Here is a 19,883-nt window from a genome sequence, read left to right on the forward strand (position 1 = left end):
GACCCGACAAAAGGTCCCTGGTTTTGACCTCCCATGAAGCTCATGGGCATCCCTAAACTGCATCCATATAAAACATGGAAGATGCAGAACGAATACTTCACATCCGTCTTCACCCAAGAGAATGAGAATAGGGATGAGGATGAAGGTACGGAACTCGGGGACAGAGACTGCAAAGTTCTTAAGCAAATTGATATAGGGAGTGACAAGGTATTGGAGGGTTTGGCAGGCTTAAAAGTGGACAAATCTTCAGGTCCAGATGATTTGTGTCCCAGACTGCTGAGGGAGGCAAGGGAGGAGATTGCAGGGCCTCTCACCTAAATTTTTAATTCCTCTCTGACCACGGGGGAAGTGCCAGAGGACTGGAGAACAGCTAATGTGGTTCTGCTATTTAAGAGGGGTTGTAGAGAGCTAGGGGATTATAGACCAGTGAGTCTCATGTCAGTGGTAGGGAAGCCGTTGGAGAAAATTCTGAAGGAGAGAATCTATCTCCACTTGGAGAGGCAAGGTTTGATCAGGGATAGTCAGCATGGCTTTGTCAGAGGGAGGCCTAACAAATTTGATTGATTTTTTGAGAAGGTGACCAGGTGTGTAGATGAGGGTAGTGCAGTTGATGTAGTTTATAAGGATTTCAACAAAGCCTTTGACAAGGTCCCACATGGGAGACTTATAAAGAAGGCAAATGCACATGGGATACAGGGTAATTTGATAAGGTGGATTCAAAATTGACTTAGTTGTAGGAGATAGAGGGTGATTACAAAAGGCTGTTTTAGTGACTGAAAGCCCATGTTCAGTGGTGTATCACAAGGATCTGTGCTGGGTTCCCTATTATTCATCATTTATATAAACGACATTGATGACTATGTGGGGGGTAGGATTAGTAAATTTGCGAATGGCACAAAGATTGGCCAGGCGGTTAACAGTGAGGCTGAGTGTCCTGGGCTACAGGAAGATATGGATAGGATGGTCAAATGGGCAGATAAGCGGTAAATGGAGTTTAACCCTGAACAGTGTGACGTGATACACTTTGGAAGGAATAATTTGACAAGGAAGTATTCAATGAACGGCATGACACTAGGAAATTCTGAGGAACAAAGGGACCTTGGCATGTGTGTCCATAGATCTCTGAAGGTGGAGGGACATGTTAGTGGGGTAGTGAAAAAGGCATATAGGACACTTGCCTTTATCAATCGAGGCACGGATTACAAAAGTAGGGAGGTCATATTGGCGTTGTATAGAACCTTGGTGAGGCCACAGATGGAGTACTGTGTGCAGCTCTCATCACCACATTATAGGAAGGATGTGATTGCACTGGAGGGGGTGCAGTGGAGATTCACCAGGACATTGCCTGGGATGAAACATTTAAGTTATGAAGAGAGGTTGGATAGACTTGGGTTGTTTTTGTTGGAGCAGAGAAGATTGAGGGGCAACCTGATCGAGGTGTACAAGATTATGAGGGGCATGGACAGGGTGGTTAGGAAGCAGCTGTTCACCTTACTTGAATGGTTAGTCATGAGTGGGCACAAGTTCAAGGTGAAGGGCAGGAGGTTTGGGGGGGGGGGGGGGGCGGTGGGGTGGGGAAAAACTTTTTTACCCAGAGGGTGGTGACGGTCTGGAATGCACTGCCTGGGAGGGTGGTGGAGGCCGGTCGCCTCACATCCTTTAAAAAGTACCTGGATGAGCACTTGGCACGTCATAACATTCAAGGCTATGGGCCAAGTGCTTGTAAATGGGATTAGGTAGATAGGTCAGGTGTTTCTCATGTATTGGTGAAGACTCGATGGGCTGAAGGGCCTTTTCTGCACCGTGTGATTCAGATTTCTAGATGCACAAATGGAAAATTACAAACTCTCCTGTGTGCAAATGTGGTCACCCAGAACAGACCATGGAACACAATTACTCAATTCCTGACTCATAAACATGAAGGAGGTATTACAGCAATACACACTGTCCCTTCTGGTGTAATATCCTGGCTTGACCACCTTGATGTAAAATTATAGCTGTTGCTCTGTCCCCAGCCATATAAAAGACGATGACTGGGTAGCACCAAAAGTTCTAAAGGATATTGCTGAGAGATTGGGTGTGGCTGGTGATGAGAGTTAGGGGGAGGCAGTGGCGTAGTGGTATTGTCACTGGACTAGTAAGCCAGAGGCCCAGAGTAATGCACTGGGACCAGGGTTTGAATCCCACCATGGCAGATGGTGGAATTTGAATTCAATAAATATCTGAAATTAAAAGCCTAGTGATGACCATGAGGTCACTGTCGATTAATGTTCTTTAGGGAAGGCAATCTGCCATCCTTACCTGGTATGGCCTACATATGATTCCAGATGCACAGAATGCAATTTGGTTGATTCTTACATACTGTCTGAAATGGCCAAGCAAGCCACTCAGTTGTATCAAAGGAATGGAACTGGACAGGCCACCCAGCATTCACCCATGCACCAGAAACGACAATGGCAAACTCAGCTCTGTTGACCCTGCAAAGTCCTCCTAACTAACATTTGAGAGCTCGTTCCAAAATTGGGAGAGCTGTCTCACATACTAGTCAACCTGACATAGTCATACTCGGAATCATACCTTACAGATAATGACCCAGACACCACCATCACCATCCCTGGCTATGTCCTGGTGCACCGGCAGGACAGACTCAGCAGGGATGGCGGCACAGCGGTATACAGTCAGGAGGGAGTTGCCCTGGGAGTCCTCAACATTGACGCCGGAACCCATGAAATCTCATGGCAGCAAATCAAACATGGGCAAGGAAACCTCCTGCTGATTATCACGTACACCCCCATCCTGCCCCTCAGTTGATGAATCGGTATTTCTCCATGTTGAACATCACCTGGAGTAGCACTGAGGATGGCAAGGGCGCAGAATGTACTCTAGGTGAGGGACTTCAATGTCCATCACCAAAGAGTGGCTCGGTAGCACCACTACTGACCGAGCTGGCCAAGTCCTAAAGGACATAGCTGTTAGGCTGGGTTTATGAGCTGCATCTGTCCATGACAGTATTGGTAGGAGTGACCATCACACAGTCCTTGCGGAGATGAAGTCCCATCTTCACAGTGAGGTTACCCTCCAAGAACCTGACTCAGTCCTTGCCTCAGCTCATCCATAAAACCTATATCCATGCCTTCGTTACCTATAGACCTGACTATTCTAACTCATTCCTGGTCAGTCACCCATATACTACTTTCCTTGAACTTGACATCACTCAAAACTGTGTCCTAACTCTCACTATGCACACTCAACAACAGAAGCAACATGCTGTAGACAAAACTAAGCACGGATCAGATCAAAGCTCTGCAGTCATACCACGTCCAGTCTGAAATGGTGGAGGACAATTAAAAAACTAATGGGAAGAGGAGGTTCTGTGAATATTTTCACCCTCCAAGATGGTGGATCCAGTATTTGAGTGCAAAGGACAAAGCTGAAAGTTTTGCAACCATCTTTAGCCAGAAACACTGAGTATATGATCCACCTCAGCCTCCTCCAGAGGTACCAACAATTACAGCCAGCCTTAGCCAATTCAACTGATTCCATATTATATCAAGGAATTGCTTAGCACACTGGATACAGTAAAGGCTATGGACACTGACAACATCTTGGCTGTAGTTCTGAAGACTTGTGCTTTGGAATTAGCTGTGCCTTTAGTCAAGCTGTTGCAGTACAGCTACAACACTAGCATTTAGCCAACAAACTGAAAAACTGCACAGGTATGCCCTGTCCACAAAAATCAGAACAAATCTAATCTGGACAAGTACAGTCCCATCACCCTACTATAAGCCATCAGCAAAGTGACAGAAGGTGCCCTTGAAGGTGCCACATGTACCAATAACATGTTCGCTAATGCGCAGTTTGGGTTTCCCCAAGCCCACTTGGTTCTACACCTCATTATGACCTTAATCCAAGAATTGATAATACAGTTCCAGAGCTAAGGGGAGAGTAATAGTGTGGCATCAAGGAGTCCTAGTAAATCTGAAGTCAATGGGAATCGGGGGGTGGAAACCTCTCTACTGGCTGGAGTGGTTGCTGCAGGCCAATCATCTCAGCCTCAAGACACTGTCTGTAGGAGGGTTACTCAGGAGAGTGCCCGAGGCCCAATCATCTTAAGTTTCCCCATCCTAAGGCCAGAAGTGGGGATGTTTGATGATGCACAGTATTCAATTCATCAGAAAATGAAGCAGAGCTTTGCCGCATGCGGCAATACCTGGACAACATCCATGCTTGGGCTGATATGCGGTAAGTAATGTTTTAGCCACACAAGTCCCAGGCAATGACCATCTCCAGCAAGAGAGTCTAGCCACCTTCTCTTGACATTAAATGGTATTACCATCACCAAATACCCACTACTAACATCCTGGGTGTCATTATTGACCAGAAACTTAACTGGATCAGCCACATAAATACATTGACTACAAGAGCAGGTCAGAAGCTCGTAATTCTGTGGTGAGTAACTCACCTCCTGACTCCCGAAAGTCTGTCCACCATGTACAAGGCACGAGTCAGGAGTGTGATGGAACACTCTTCATTTGCCTGGATGAGTACAGTTCCAACAACAACGTTCAAGACAAAGCAGGCTCAAGAGGGTCAACACCATTCGGGACAAAGCAGCTGTTCTATCTGTCCCTGTCCGCCACCTTAAACATTCACTCCCTCCTTTGTACCTTCTACAAGCTGCATTGCAGCAACTCGCCAAGGCTTCTTTTATAGAATCTGCCAAACCCCTACAAGCTCCACCACTTTGAAGGATAAGGGCAGCATGCACAGGGGAACACCAGCACCTCCAACTCAGACACCATCCTGACTTGGAAACAAATCTTGCTGATGCTTCATCATTGTTGAGCCAAAATGCTGAAAAACCTTCCCTTGGAGAACTGTGGGAATATCCTCACCAGATAGTCTCACAGTTCAAGAAGACAGGTCACCACCACTTTCTTAAGGAAAATTTGCAATAAATGTTGACTTTGCCAGCGATACCCACATCCTATGAATGAATAAAAAATAATGGGCATTTGCTCAATTCTCATTTTTATTGAAGGTTACATCCACAGCCAAACTACAAGTGATTTGAGATTTTCAATCACACCTTAGCCATCTGAGAATTATTAAAAGATTATTATTCCTGTTGTGTTGTGATTGGCTGTGAGTTTGTTATTGCACTGAATAAATGAATTTCTCAGGAATCACATATTTCACATGCACACATTCCCACCATTCCATTAATGAATTGTTAATTGCATTGAAAATTACAGGGAGTTCTCATGCTTTGCATTGTGAGCATATCTGGCCCTCAGAGAGTTAAAAAAATGAATCAGCAAATTTTTGTTTCGAGCTTGTGTAAGTCACACAGCTGTAAAAAGTCATTATACTGAAGGGAGAATGGCGGGGCTTGGAGATTTAATGATGCTTGACTGAAACTATATACTGAGGGGCAATCAAGTGGGAAAGTTAAATGACATAGAGAAGAGCAGAGACAGAACAAAAGGATAAATTAAAAATTATGCTATGGAAGAATGGTAAAAGACAATGTATGAATATAACCTGGGGCAATAAGAGAAAGGTCTATGCCAAGTGGATCATTAGAGGCTACAGGATAGGGGAAGGAGAAATTTGTGGTTGTGCCAAAAGACATCATTGATGGAACTTAATGTCTTAACTTTTGAGTTCTCCCAGGTCAGGTATAATATACATTCGGTGCAAGTTAAAGCTTCCTTCGCTCTGTCTCAATAATGCGCTTTCTTCCTGCACCAGTGCGACATTTTTTTAATTTACATGTTTTGTCCAGGATTTGGGCCATACTGGCAATTACTACGAGAGAAAAAGTGTGGTGGGCTTTCTCCTTGAGCCACTTCAGTCTTTGTAGAATTGTTTATAAGTGGCTTGATTAAGTCATTTCAGAGGGCACAGTGTGAAGCTGTGTAGCCCAGACTAGGCTAGGGATGGTTCTCCTCCTTGAAGGATATTTACAAGCCAATTGGGGTTTTATGTTAACCAGTTGTAGAACAGTACATAATCACAAGGCTTACCATATTAACTTAGTGTTAAAGTTTGGACAGTTTTAACTTACTCCTCAAATAAACAGGACAAATCCTATCTGGCCAATTACCAATCCATCAGTCTACTGTCAATTAACAACAAAGTGATGGTAGGTGTTGTTGATAGTGCAATCAAGTGACACTCAGCAATAACTTACTCACTGATGTTCAGTCTGGGTTCTACCAGGATCACTCGGTTCTGGATCTCATTAAGGCCTGGGTTCAAACGTGAGCAAAAAAGCTTGATTCCAGAGGCACAGGCAGTGCTCTTGACATTAAGGCAACATTTGCAGTAGTGGTGGCATCAAAGAGCCAGAGTAAAGTTAAACTCATTGGGAATCAGGGGTGGGGGGGTGAACTTTTCTGCTGGCTGGAACCACATCTAGCACAAAGGAAGGTGGTTTTGGTTGTTGGAGGCCAATCATCTCAATTCTAAGACATTGTTGCAGGAGTTCTGGACAAACCATCTTCAGCTCCTTCAACAATACCCTTCCCTCCATCATAAGGTCAGGGGTGAGCATGATCACTGATGATTGCACAGCACTCAGTTCCATTTACAACTCCTCAGGTAATAAAGGAATGCACCAAGACCTGGACAATATACAGGCTTGGGCTAATAAGTGCAAAGTAATATTTGCACCACACAAGTGCCAGTCAATGACCATCTCAAACGAGAGAGAATCTAACCATCTTCTCTTGACATTCAACAGCATTACCATCGCTGAATCCCCTACCATCACATTGTGGGAGTCACCATCGACAAGAAACTTAACTGGGTCAGTCACAATAAGTAATGTGACCATTAGAGCAGATCAGAAGCTGGGAATTCTGCAGTATCTCAACTCTGGACCCTCCAAAGCCTGTCCACCAACAGGGATCAAGTCAAGAATGTGATGGAATAATCACCACTTGCCTGGATGAGCGCAATGGAACAACACACTTGACACCATCCAGGACAAGGCAGCCCACCTGATTAGCACCCCTTCCACTGCGCCCCACCACCCCCCCACCAAACATTCACTCCCTCCAGCACCAGTGCACATGCCATGAATAAGATATACTGCAGCAACTCACCAAGGTTCCTTCAGCAGCACCTCCCAAACCCTCTAGTACCATAACCTCTGGGACTTAGAAGAACAAGGTCCACAGGCTCATGGGGACACCACCACTTGCAAGTTGCCCTCAAAATCACACAGTATCCTGACATGGAATATACTGTTGCTCCTTCACTGTTGCTGGGTCAAAATCCTGGAGCTCCCTCCCAAACAGAACTCACAACACATGGACTGCAGCAGTTCACAACCACCTTCTCAAAGGCAATTAGAGGTGCGCAATAAATGCAATCTATTCAGATGTTCTCCTGACTGTCCTACCATACTTTATTCTCTAAGTTTGACTTCATCCAAAACTCTGCTGCCCGTGACCCAACTCATACCAATTCCTGTTCACTCATTGTCTGTGCTCATTGACCTACACTGGTTCTCCATTAACCTTGATTTTAAAATTGTCATCCTTATTTTCAAATCTCTCCATAGCCTTGCCCATCCCTACCTCTGTGAGCTCCTCTAAACCCACAGCCCTCAGGTATCTGCGCTGTTCTAATTCAGGCTCAGGTTTCCCTGACTTTAATCACTCGACCCCTGGTGGTTGTGCCTTCAACCACTTGGTCCTTAAGTTCTGCATTTCCTCCTTAAGCTTCACCACCCCTCTACATTGGTCCTTTAAAAAAACTTTCCTTAAAACTTTTTTGACTACGTTTTCGGCCATCTGCCCTAATTACTCCTATGTGACTTGTTCATATTTTGTTTCATAACACACCTGTAAAATATCTTGGGCTGTTTTATTAAGATCTTATATAAATTTAAGTTTGCTAGCCCACTAGTAGGGATTGTCCAAACTCATTTGAACCCCAACCTCTGCAGCTAATGGATAAAAGAGGCTACTAGCACTGACAGTACAAACCATAAAATCAGTTCAACAAAATTTTTGTTTATTTTGTTGAAAAGATGAATCAATGGACGCTGTGCTAGAGACGCATGATATTAGCACACAATTTTGGTTCTAATTGCTGATTACCATAGTTTTAACTTGCCTGTAAATGCTAAAACAGAGGCACCTGCCAGTTTAGCACTCAAGCCATGATTAAACTCAATTTTCATTGAGCTGTTTCTCTGGGATCCACTTGCCCACTCTACAGAAGGTGCAGAATGTGCTGGCTGACACACACTGGCATGCGTGTCACGGACTGAGTGAGGGTGTACACAGGCTCTAACACCGAATGAGGTTCAACAACAACAAGTTAAATTTATAGAGCAACTTTAAAGTAATTAAATACCCCAAGTCAATTCACAGGAGCATGCCGAGGTGGGGTGGTTAAAAGACCTATCCCAGTTCTCTAGGACTTGATCCCACTTGGTTTTTTCAATACTAGGCCCTCTGGCCTTGATCCCTCACAACACTTCCACCCTTGCCCACTCCCCAACAATGCCAATTCATACCAACCCATGACTCCTGTTGTAATATGCCTTTAGGAGATATCAGCATGACATCACTAGAAGGAAAATGTGTCATGAGATCCAGTCTTAGTTTCATTTTTGCTTTCAGCAGAGCACAACACTCAGCTCTTCAAGCTTTACACCTATGTATAACTGTTCTTATGTGCTTAGTCTTAATAAATACACCCACACCATGTTTACCAAATCCCTTAGGAGCGATTGGTGCCTTAGTTGTACAGTAACTAAGCCCAAGGATTATAAGAACATGACCATGGTGCGGTGGTAAGACAGGTGGCAGCAAGATTAAGTACAGGTATGACATGGCGAACATCCTTAGAGCGTGCTACATGGCAAGAGAAGACCCTCGACGTTTTGGTCAGGCCACAACAAAGTCACAGTATGGGAGAGTGTTGAAAATGCAGCATGCACTGCGAAGAAAAGCTTTGGAAACACAGTGCTGAGCTGGTGCTCAAGTAAAGATCTGGTAAGCAGATGGATTCCTTGTAGTGAGATTGCAGCGCACAGCCTGTCAGTTCTGAGTGTATCAGCTCATTGAGAGGACCAGCACTGGGTTAGCCGAGTCAGGAAAAGGCAAGTGACCAGGGTGTGGGCTGGATTGATAGTGAGCAAGGGAGAGTCGAACAAACAAAAACAAAAAAATTGTCACACAAATCAGGCCAGAGAAGGTTGCAATTATAATAGGTGGCTTTGGGAGTTGAACAATAATTTGAATAAAAAGCAAAAATGTTACTACTCTGTGGTGCATTCCCGCCTCAATTCGTCCTCATGGGCAGAGCTTCAGAAAAGCATACGAAAGTGGCTACAACACTCATCCCAGGTGTTACAGAAGGACAGAAGTTCAAAGGGGTATTTGTCAGGATGTCCATAAAATTCCCCAGTTTGAATTGGGATCCAGTTGACCTACTATCCAAATTCTAAATGTTTAAACAGCGTACAGAGCAATAGTTTTTTCATTCAGCTGTGTCTGAACCAGACAAGCAAACCATACAAATTTGCCTAGCAATTGGGAACGAAGGTCTACACATGGATGAACACATTAGGATTAACAGAAGAGGAGCTAAAGGATCCCCAAAAGATATGGTCTACATTAGAAGACTGGTTCAGAATCATGTTAAACTTCTGTATTCATCAGCTAGAGTTCATGTCATTTTGACAACAGCCTACAAAATCCAAAGACCACTTCATCAGCAGACGCAGATAAAAGGGTACGTGCATTGTAATTTTTCAAACCCAGAGTTCGCAGACAGAATTGTTGAGTAGGTCATTGTAACTCTTTTGAGTACAAACACGTTTCCATCTGTTTTTCAGATGAAGTTACATTGTTTCATAGTTTGCCATTGTGAGATTTGAACTCTTGATCTTGGGGTTACAAGCCCAGTACCATAACCACTTGGCTATTTAAGCCAAACCGAGTAAGTCATTGTATCCACTCCCAAGGGAGCATTCAAGAACGATCTGCTAGACAAGGCCAAAACGTATAGTATCAAGGATGGACTTAAGTAAAAGGCGATCCTCACAGATCGAGAAAGCTTACAGGTCCTAAGTGCCACCTCAATTGTTGATGCACTCACTAGAACCCAAACCTGGCAAGACGTGAGGAAGATGTGGACTTCTGCACACACCAAGGGAATGCCCAGATTTTCAACTCTGCACGGCGTGTAGCAGAAAGGGCCATTGGCCGCGGTAGTGCAATAGAGCAATGGCTGATGCAGCTACAAAGAGCCATTCACTGATCCAAATAGATCGTACACAATGGTGCCTTCAAGGAATAAGGATGTCCATCCACTACCCTGTCAGAAACATATGCATGAGGTGACTGACAAACCAGAAAATGACAATGATATGCACAACGAGACAAGAGTGGTGGGCATGTTTCACATTGGTAATTTTGCAGGATACATAGATGCCATCACACTGTCTGAAATGTTTGCCAAGATTAAATTTATCTGCCCTAAGAAAGCTGGTAACTATTCAGTATAGCCAAGATTGACATGGGACAACTGCCAACATACTATCTCTGAGAGTTCTAAACAACATGTATCAACAGATGTGGAAGGCCATGGCAAAACCTACTACTGTGAAACTTTCAGCAGACAATGATTCGCTTGTTCCATGTGCAGGGTTCATAGGCCTAGAGTGCAAGTACAATCAATCCTCCTGGGTGTCACAGATGTTCTACATTGTGGAAACTAAAGGCCCAGTAACTGCAGGTCTACCAGCATCTCGTGACCTCACACTAGTAACAATCCATGGAATCAGTCAGAATCACAAGGCAGATCAACCTCAGAAACTACTCCTATCATCTCAGTTCACAATCAAACATCAAAATATCCAGAATGTTGACAGAATTGGCAGTTTCAAGGGAGCTGCAATATGACACTTGCAGGAGAAAGCACGTCCATCAACTGACCCACCACATAAGTGCAGCATCCACATATAAGACAAACTGAACGTTGAACTAGACAAAATGGAGAAAGACAACATCATTAGAAGATTACAAGAGCACACAGGTTTGTGCAGCTCAATCACGTGTCATAAAGAAGGATGGATCATTCAGAGTATGTCTCAATCCATGACATTTAAACGCAGCTTTGAAAAGTTATCCTTACAAAATACCTACATTAGAAGAGTTAAATCAGAGATTTGCAGGTGCAAAATTCTTCTTGAAACTTGGTGCCAAGCAGATTTACTGATCAGTACTCTCACGAAGAAGTCCCAAGAGCTTACTACATTTCGTACCCCATTTGGACGATGATGACAGCAGGCGACAAGCTACAACACGCATTGGGGAGGAAACTCTTACATGCCCTCCACCTGAGGAAAGAGCTATCAAATGACCCTGCTCTTCCTGGCTTCAAGCTCACCATTGCCAATGGACTGCTGTGATGGTACCTGCGCTATTGTCCAGCATCCTCTATGGCCATGAGTTGATGCAGTTCCGGCACTCTGGTATGCACCATTTCCTGTTGTTTGTAAGTGCACTTCTCCTGCAGGATGAAGAGCAGAATGATGTATGAGTTTGCTGCCCTCCCTTAATTCTCACAGCATGACACTAAGTGAGCTGTTATGCTTCTGTGATGTATCCTTGTCATTTTTACTGACATGTGAACGTAGCTGACATCTGAGTGTTGCAACTGGATATTCACTCTGACAAAGTTAGGGAGCAATATGGGGACACAATCAGCTGAACTCAGATGCATGTTGCTGTATACAGAGCTGAAGGCCAGTCACCCGGGTGCCACTTGCCACTCAACCTTCCAGATCTAATGAGGTCAGTGAAGCACTTGGGCATTGGTCCTTCATCCTCCTGGTTATACCACAACTGCTGACCTCCTCCGCCACCACCAGCCAAGCCCTGTTAGTCTCCTGCAGCGCTTTATTCTGGCCAGATGCAGTTAAAATAACCTGCCACCTCTCCGCCACAGCGTTGGTGAGGATTTCCAGGAAAGCAACAATTGCCAGCCTGATCCCATACTTCATGCTACACAGTCATCTGCACAGCAAGTGGCAGGCCCAATAACATTTGCCACTCACCTGTTCAAAGGGTGCTTGGTGACTGTGTCCTGCCTTCAGGCCACATTTGGGCACAAACCTGCCACCAGGCCAAAACCTTTTGAAAATTGCACTGAGACAGTGACACTGATGAGATGCATTGCCAGCATCCGGAACTGAACCAGCGAGTGGATTCCTGACTCAGAATTGAAAATCTCTCCCCGTATCACAAAGGCTAGCAAACTGCACCCCGTAATATCAGCTATCTCTGCCTCCACCTAATTACATCTGTTGCTTATACTCTCATTCTTTCCTTCATCAACATCAGACTCAACAATTCCAAAGCTCTCTTGGGCAACCACCCATATTTCACATTCCATAAATTTCAGTGTCCCTATCCGATTCCACACAAAGTGCTCTTCAACTACCACAACTGGACTTGCTGACCTACATCAGTTTCCACTCCCTTAAATTTTCCTTTACAATTCTCATTCTTATGTTTTTATATTTTCATGACCTCCTCCCTCCCTATCTCCACGCACTCAAGCCCTACAACCTCCAACTTCCCGAACTCCCCACTTGATTGCCTTTGAGCTTTTATATTTTCCCCACCTACTTTGCCCCACTATTAGCCTGTATCTCAACACTCTGGAATTTCCACCCTATACCCATGATGTCTCCAATTCCCTCTCCTCCATAGCATCCAACTCTTTCACTGGGCTTTTGTTCTTACCTCCTAATAGCTTTTTTGGTTCAACGTGAAGTTTTGGATTATGCCACCAAAAAGCACTTTGGGGCATTTTTCCACATTAAAAGCTCTACATAAATGTAAGGTCTTGTTCTCCCCTGCTCTAGCACAAGCTTGAAATCACCCTATTGCTTTGTCTTGATTTATAAAAGGCCAGTATTAATTGCCCATCTCTGATTGCCCTTGAGCAGATGTTAGTGAGGTGCTTTCTTGAACCACTGCAGTCCTTGTGGTGTAGATACACCCAATGTTGTCAGGGAAGGAATTCCAGGATTTTGATCCAGCAACAGGGCAGGATGGTGTGAGACTTGCAGGGGAACTTGCAGGTGCTGATGTTTCCATGCGTCGGCCACGTTTGTTCTTCTCGATGATAGAGGTTGCAGATTTGGAAGATGCTATTGAAACAGTACTGGTGAATTGCTGCAGTCCATCTTGTGAATCAGTATACACTGCATACACGGTGCTTCAGTGATGGAGGAAATTAATGTTTTAAGATAGTCAATTTGATGCTTATTGAGCGGCTGCTTTGATTGGATGGTGTCATGCTTCTTTGGTATTGTTGGAGCTGTAATCACCCAGGCAAGCGGAGACTATTCCATCACACTCCTGATTTGTGCTTGTAGATGGAGAACAGATTTTGAGAAGTTAGGAGGTGAGTTACTCCCTGGAGAATTCCCAGCATCTGATCTGCTCTTGTAGTCACAGTATTTGTATTACAGGTCCTGTTCAGTTTCTGATCAATGGTGACACTCAGGATGTTGACTGTGGGGGATTCAGCAATATCATTAAATGTCAAGGAGAGATGGTTGGATTCTCTCTTGTTGGAGATGGTCATTGCCTGCCATTTGTGTTGCAAGTTACATGCCACTTCTCAGCCCAAGCCTGAATGCTGTCCTGGTCTTGCTGCATGTGGGCACAGACTGCTTTATTATCTGAGAAGTTCCAAATGGTACTGAACACTGTGAAAGAGATTGTGACTGATAACAACCTATTTCCCTGTGAACTGTGTAACAGCTAAGGAGGACTGTTGTTCACCTGATGGCAATATACACTAGATAGCAATCACGAACAGGAATGCTGGCTGATTTTATTTACCATCCCTGGCCCAGAAGCACTAAGGTCAGTTAAATCACACTGCGACAGCTGAGGCAAGATCAGCTAACCCAGCACAAATTAGGGCTTGAACCTGTAATCTGTATAGCTCAGACACCCAAAATGCTGAGCCCTGGGAACATGCACAGGCATTTTGTAAAGACGTCACTTATTGACTGGTTTTTCAATTACATTCTTTCCCAGAATTTGCAACCATCTCAGCATCCTACTCTGTCAAGCTTGGCCCCTTCATCTATTTTATGCAGGCTTGTGAGGTTGGCAAGGTAAAATGTGTGTAGTTAGCGTGACCAAGCCCAGCCACATAGCATCCCATTATTTGTAGGAGAACAAAGTGCATAATAACACTTTAACAGGCTCTCCAAGCTGCTTTATCGCATCGTGTTGTGTGGCAATGCCATCATGCTAAACGGGACAGATTTCAAACAGATCTAGCAACTCAAGACTGGGCAACCATGAGACGCTGCAGACCTTCATCAGCAGCAGGATTGTACTCAGCCACAATCTGTAACCTCATGGGCCAACATATCCCCCAATCTACCATTACTGCCAAGCCAGGGGATCAACCCTGGTTTAAAGAACAGTGCAGGAAGGCATGCCAGGAGCAGCACCAGGCATACCTTAAAATGAAGTGTCAACCTAGTGCTACAACACAGGACTATTTGCATGCCAAACAGTATAAGGAGCAAGCAATAGATAGAGCTAAGCAAATCTACAACCAACGGATCAGATCAAAGCTCTGCAGTCCTGCCACATCAAGTGGTAAATGGTGGTGGACAATTGAATAACTTACTGGAGGAGGCGGCTCCAAAAATATTCCTGTCTTCAATGAAGGGAGAGCCCAGTACATCAGTGCAAAGAAAAAGGCTGAAGCATTTACAAAAATCCTCAGAAATGCCAAGGGGATGACCCATCTCATCCTCCTGAGGTCCCCAGCATCACAGATGCCAGTCTTCGGCCAATTTGATTCATGCCACGTGATGTCAAGAAACGGCTGAAGGCATTGGTTACTGCAAAGGCTATGGGCCCTGACAATATTCCGGCAATAGTATTGAGGAGTTGTGCTCCACTTGCAGCACTTGCTTTGCAATAACATGCTCACTGATGCCCAGTTTGGATTCCGCCAGGGCCATTCAGCTACTGACCTCATTACAGCCTTGGTTCAAACATGGACAAAAGAGCTGAACTCCCAAGGTGAAGTGAGAGTGACTGGCCTTGACATCAAAGCAGCATTTGATCAAATGTGGTATTAAGGAGCCCGAGCAAAACTGGAGTCAATGGGAATCAAGGGAAAACTCTCCACTGGTTGGAGTCATACCTAGCAAAAAGGAAAATGGTTGTGGTTGTTGGAGGTCAGTCATCTCAGCTCCAGGACATCACTGCAGGAGTTCCTCAGGGTAGTGTCCTAGGCCCAACCATCTTCAGCTGCTTCATCAATGACCTTCCTTCCATCATAAGGTCAGAAGTGGAGATTTTTGCTGATGATTGCACAATGTTCAGCACCATTTAACTACTTTACCAGATCATAATAACATAAGAAGAAAGAACAGAATTAAGTCACATGACCCCTCGAGCCTTCTCCACCTTTCAGTAAGATATGGCTGATCTTCAACATCAGTGCACTTTCTCACCCAATCCCCAAATCCATTGAATAAAAGCAAAAATACTGCAGATGTTGGAAATCTGAAATAAATACAGAAAATGCTGGAAATGGCTAACAGGTCTGGCAGCATCTGTGGAGAGAGAAATAAAGCTAACATTTCAAGTTTAAAATTACTAATCTTCAAAAGAGTCAAAGACAAATATATTCTTCCTTACTTAAGGAGACCAAAACTGTACATCATATTCCAGGTATGATCTCACCAAAACCCTATATAACTGCAACAAGACTTCCTTACTCATATACCCCCATTCAATAAAAGCTTCAATTAAACCATTTGCTTTCCTAATTGCATCTGTGATTTATGTACAAAGACCCCAAATCCCTATGAATACCAATATTTACTAGTCTCTCATCTTTTAAAAAATATTCCACTTCTCTGATCTTCCCATCATGTTGGACAATTTCACCCAAAATTACCCCCAACCCCATGGTGCCTAATCTTGTGTAACATCCTCTTCTGTGGCAGTTGGAAGTCTTTGGAAAATGTAAGGTACTACCTCCACTGGTCACACCTTATCTACCCCTGTACAATACAGAAATCAATTGTTCCCTTTTATATGGTGAATTGTAACAATCTTCAGCTAGAAGTGTTGAGTGGACGACCCATTTCACCCTCCTCCTAAGGTCCCCAGTGTCAGAAATGTCAGTCTTCAGCCAATTCAATTCGCTCCATGTGATATTTAGAGACAACTGAAGGCACTGCAAAGTCTATAGACCCTGACAACATTCCAGCAGTAGTACTGAAGACTAGTGCCCCATAACAAACCATGACCTCAACCAAGCTGTTCCAGTACAGCTACAACACTGGCATCTAGCCAACAATGTGGGAAAATTACCCAGGTATGGCCTGTCCATAAAAAGCAGGACAAATTTAACTGGCCAGTTACTGCGCCATCAGTATACTCTCCAACTTCAGCAAATGAAGGAAAGTGTCATCAACAGTGCTATCAAGCAGCACTCACTCAACAAAAACATGCTCACTAATTTTCAGTTAGGGTTTAGTCAGGGCCACTCAGCTCCCGGCATCATTACAACCTTGGTCCAAGCATGGACAAAAAAGCTGAATGCCAGAGGTGAAGTGAGAGTATCTGGTTGGAGTCATACCCAGCACAAATTAAGATGGTTGTGGTGTTTGGAGGCCAACTATCTCAGTCCCAGAACATTGCTGGAGGAGTTCCCCAGGGTAGTGTCCTAGGCCCAACCATCTTCAGCTGCTTCATCAGTGACTTTCCCTCCATCATAAAGTTCAAAGTGGGAAAGATCACTAAAGTTTCCGTACTATCATGACTCCTCAGATACTGAAGCAGTCCAATAATACATACATCATGTAAATGGAATATATGAAGAACATAGGCTCAATGGAAATGGTGTTTGTAAACCATGTGATGTTATTATTTTCATTGAAAAGATTGCAACAAAATCATAAGTCACCTTCTGTCCATTTTTATCAGGCACAATCTCTCCCCCTTTGTTTACTGTATTACAGCCATAGGCTTGTGCACATCTGATTATGTAATCTGTTGCCTGTCTACAACTGTTTTCGTAATGTTGGTTGAGACTCACACAGGGAAGAACATTGGTTCAGAAGAGCCTGTGCATTCTCCAGTACAAGTAGCTGTTGGGATTGTGGGTGTGGTGGGGGTGTGACTGGGGGTTATGGGAAAGGAACTGTAAAATAAAACTAAGATCCAGTGCTAAATGAGTCCATCTTTTTTTTTGTCTTTAGAAACTTGATGCCCAAGACCTTGGATGGTCAAATCACCATGGAGAAAACACCCAGTTACTTTGTTACCAGAGAGGTACCAAAGCGAATCTTCTCAATGGCAAAGGACACTAAACTCATCGTAGTGGTCAGGAACCCAGTGACCAGAGCCATTTCAGACTATACCCAGACATTGTCCAAAAAACCTGAGATTCCAACCTTTGAAGTTCTGGCCTTCAAGAACAGGACCCTGGGCCTGATCGATGCTTCTTGGAGTGCTATCCGCATTGGAATCTATGCCTTGCATCTGGAAAACTGGCTCCAATTTTTTCCCCTCTCCCAAATCCATTTTGTCAGCGGGGAGAGGCTCATCATTGATCCAGCTGGAGAAATGGGCAAAGTGCAGGACTTCTTGGGCCTCAAGAGGATCGTCACGGACAAACACTTTTACTTCAACAAAACCAAGGGGTTTCCTTGCCTGAAGAAACCAGAGGATAGCAGCATGCCGAGGTGCCTTGGCAAATCTAAGGGGAGAACTCATCCAAAAATAGATCCCGACGTAATCCACAGACTACGGAAGTTTTATCGGCCTTTCAATGTCATGTTCCATCAGATTACAGGAGAAGACTTTGATTGGGAAAAGGATGAAAATCAAGAAATTAGTTGAGGACATCATCAGACTAAAGTTAAACGGAAGAGGGAAGAGAAATTGGTTTCTTGTTGAAAAAATATATAAAAATAATAAGACTATATTGTTAGTCCTGTGAAATGAAGAGTTTTATTAAGACTGTAATTAATAAAAAAGGGGACTGATTTTCAAGCCATATTACAGATTACCAAAGGTTGTGTGCTTATGAATTGAAACTATTTTGAAGATGAGTTGTGTTTAGTTCAGCTCAAGTTTGCTGGGTTTTTTTGCAGTTCCTTTCACCCATATCAGATTGGCCTATAAAGTCTCCTGAAGAAACTCCAATCTATCTTTATTGTGCCTCCTTCAGGACATGCAACTTTGATTGATTTACTTTTAGAATGCAAGGTGCAATGTTTCATGATAAAGATCACAGGAAAGGAAAATGAAGTTAGTGTAGGGATTTTGTGTTCATTAGAGTGAGGATCGTAAATGCTGATACAATTTCCATTCCAGCCACTGAACATCATCATCCCAAGGCAAATACAACACAGGTTAGACAGAGTAAAGCTTTCTCTACACTCTAATAAAACACCCCCCAAAATACGTACAACACAGGTTAGATATAGAGTAAAGTTTCTTCTACTCTGTACCATCAATAATTGTAATCAACAGGAACCAGAGGTCACGTTTCTCCTTCCACACTCAAGAGGGTTCCTTTACAATCGCAAATCTCAGCATGAAATTGGAAATTAAATCTGCGACTTAACCGAACTATATAAATTAATTACTCGTGATAATTCATTGAGACATTCATTAACTCTGTACTGGTATTGAACCAATGTCCAGTCTTGAATTCCTCCAGGAGGTCGTGCAACTGTGAAAATGGCAGAAGGGAAAAATAAAAAAATGAAATTGGTAGCAGGCATTTAGTTAGGTTCTCACTTATCCTAAGTTAGCTAATCACAGCCAGAGAAACAGCTATCAGCAATGAAAATATAGAATGCCATAAATACACAGATAAATCATAATTTGCAAAGGGAAAAGACGGATTAGTGTTTCCAAGTGTACAGCCCTTATTAGAACTGAAGATGGAAAGATATAACTCCATTTTAATGAGGTTGGAAAAAGGAGAAAGAGAAAGGGGAGGGAGAGGAGAGAATCAATAGGTGTGCCAATCCCAGAGAAGGAGGTAGTCGGTGTCCATCTCCATGATTGGAGTATCTTTAATTCTCTACTCTTTGCCTAATATCTTATTTTTTCCCCCAAGCTTACTAATCTGCTAATATTTTGGTATTCACACAGGGTATGAGATAACCTGCCCTTTCTCTTCATAGGCTTGCTGTTTTGCACGTTGCTTACTGTTTTTATTTCAGATTTCCAGCACTTGTGGTGTTTTGTTTTCATTTCTACAGTTAGCTGCAGTATCTCTGGGCTAAGGAGGGAGGAAAACCGGAAGTGAACCTGCACCTTATTACTTCTGAAGACTGAAGCATTTGCAACCATATTCAGCTAGAAGTGCCGAGTGGGTGATCCATCTCTGCCTCCTCTGTAGGTCCCCAACATCACAGATGTCAATCTTCAGCCAATTCTATTCACTCCATTTGATATCAAGAAACGGCTGATGGCACTGGATATTGCAAAGGCTATGGGGCCTGACAACATTTTGGTAATATCGTTGAAGACTTGTGCTCCAGAACTAACTGCGCCCTTAGCCAAGCTGTTCCAGTACAGCTACAACATTGGCAACCACCTAGCAATGTAGAAAAATGCTCAGCTATGTCCTGTCCACAAAAAGCAGGACAAATCCAACCTGGCCAATTACTGCTCCATCAGTCTACTCTTGATCATTGGCAAAATGATGAAAGGTTCATTGACAGTACTATCAAGCAACACTTATTCAGCAATAACCTGCTCAATGAAGCTCAGTTTGGGTTCCGCCAGGGTCACTCAGCTCCTAACCTCATTACAGTCTTGGTCCAAACT

The 19,883-nt window shown here is 43.7% G+C and overlaps 1 protein-coding gene across 1 annotated transcript in view; it reads left to right on the plus strand.

Moving 5' to 3' along the window:
* Positions 1–18,009, plus strand: part of LOC121288304 (heparan sulfate glucosamine 3-O-sulfotransferase 4-like) — a 219,171-nt gene extending 201,162 nt beyond the window's left edge. The window contains exon 2 of the mRNA XM_041206840.1: positions 17,294–18,009. Within this exon, the coding sequence (XP_041062774.1) occupies positions 17,294–17,936 (643 nt within the window). The 3' untranslated portion in view covers positions 17,937–18,009. The remainder of the gene's footprint in view (positions 1–17,293) is intronic.
* Positions 18,010–19,883: the final 1,874 nt, after the last annotated feature.

The sequence above is a fragment of the Carcharodon carcharias genome, chromosome 15 (genome assembly GCF_017639515.1).
Source record: "Carcharodon carcharias isolate sCarCar2 chromosome 15, sCarCar2.pri, whole genome shotgun sequence".
NCBI classification, from domain to species: domain Eukaryota; kingdom Metazoa; phylum Chordata; class Chondrichthyes; order Lamniformes; family Lamnidae; genus Carcharodon; species Carcharodon carcharias.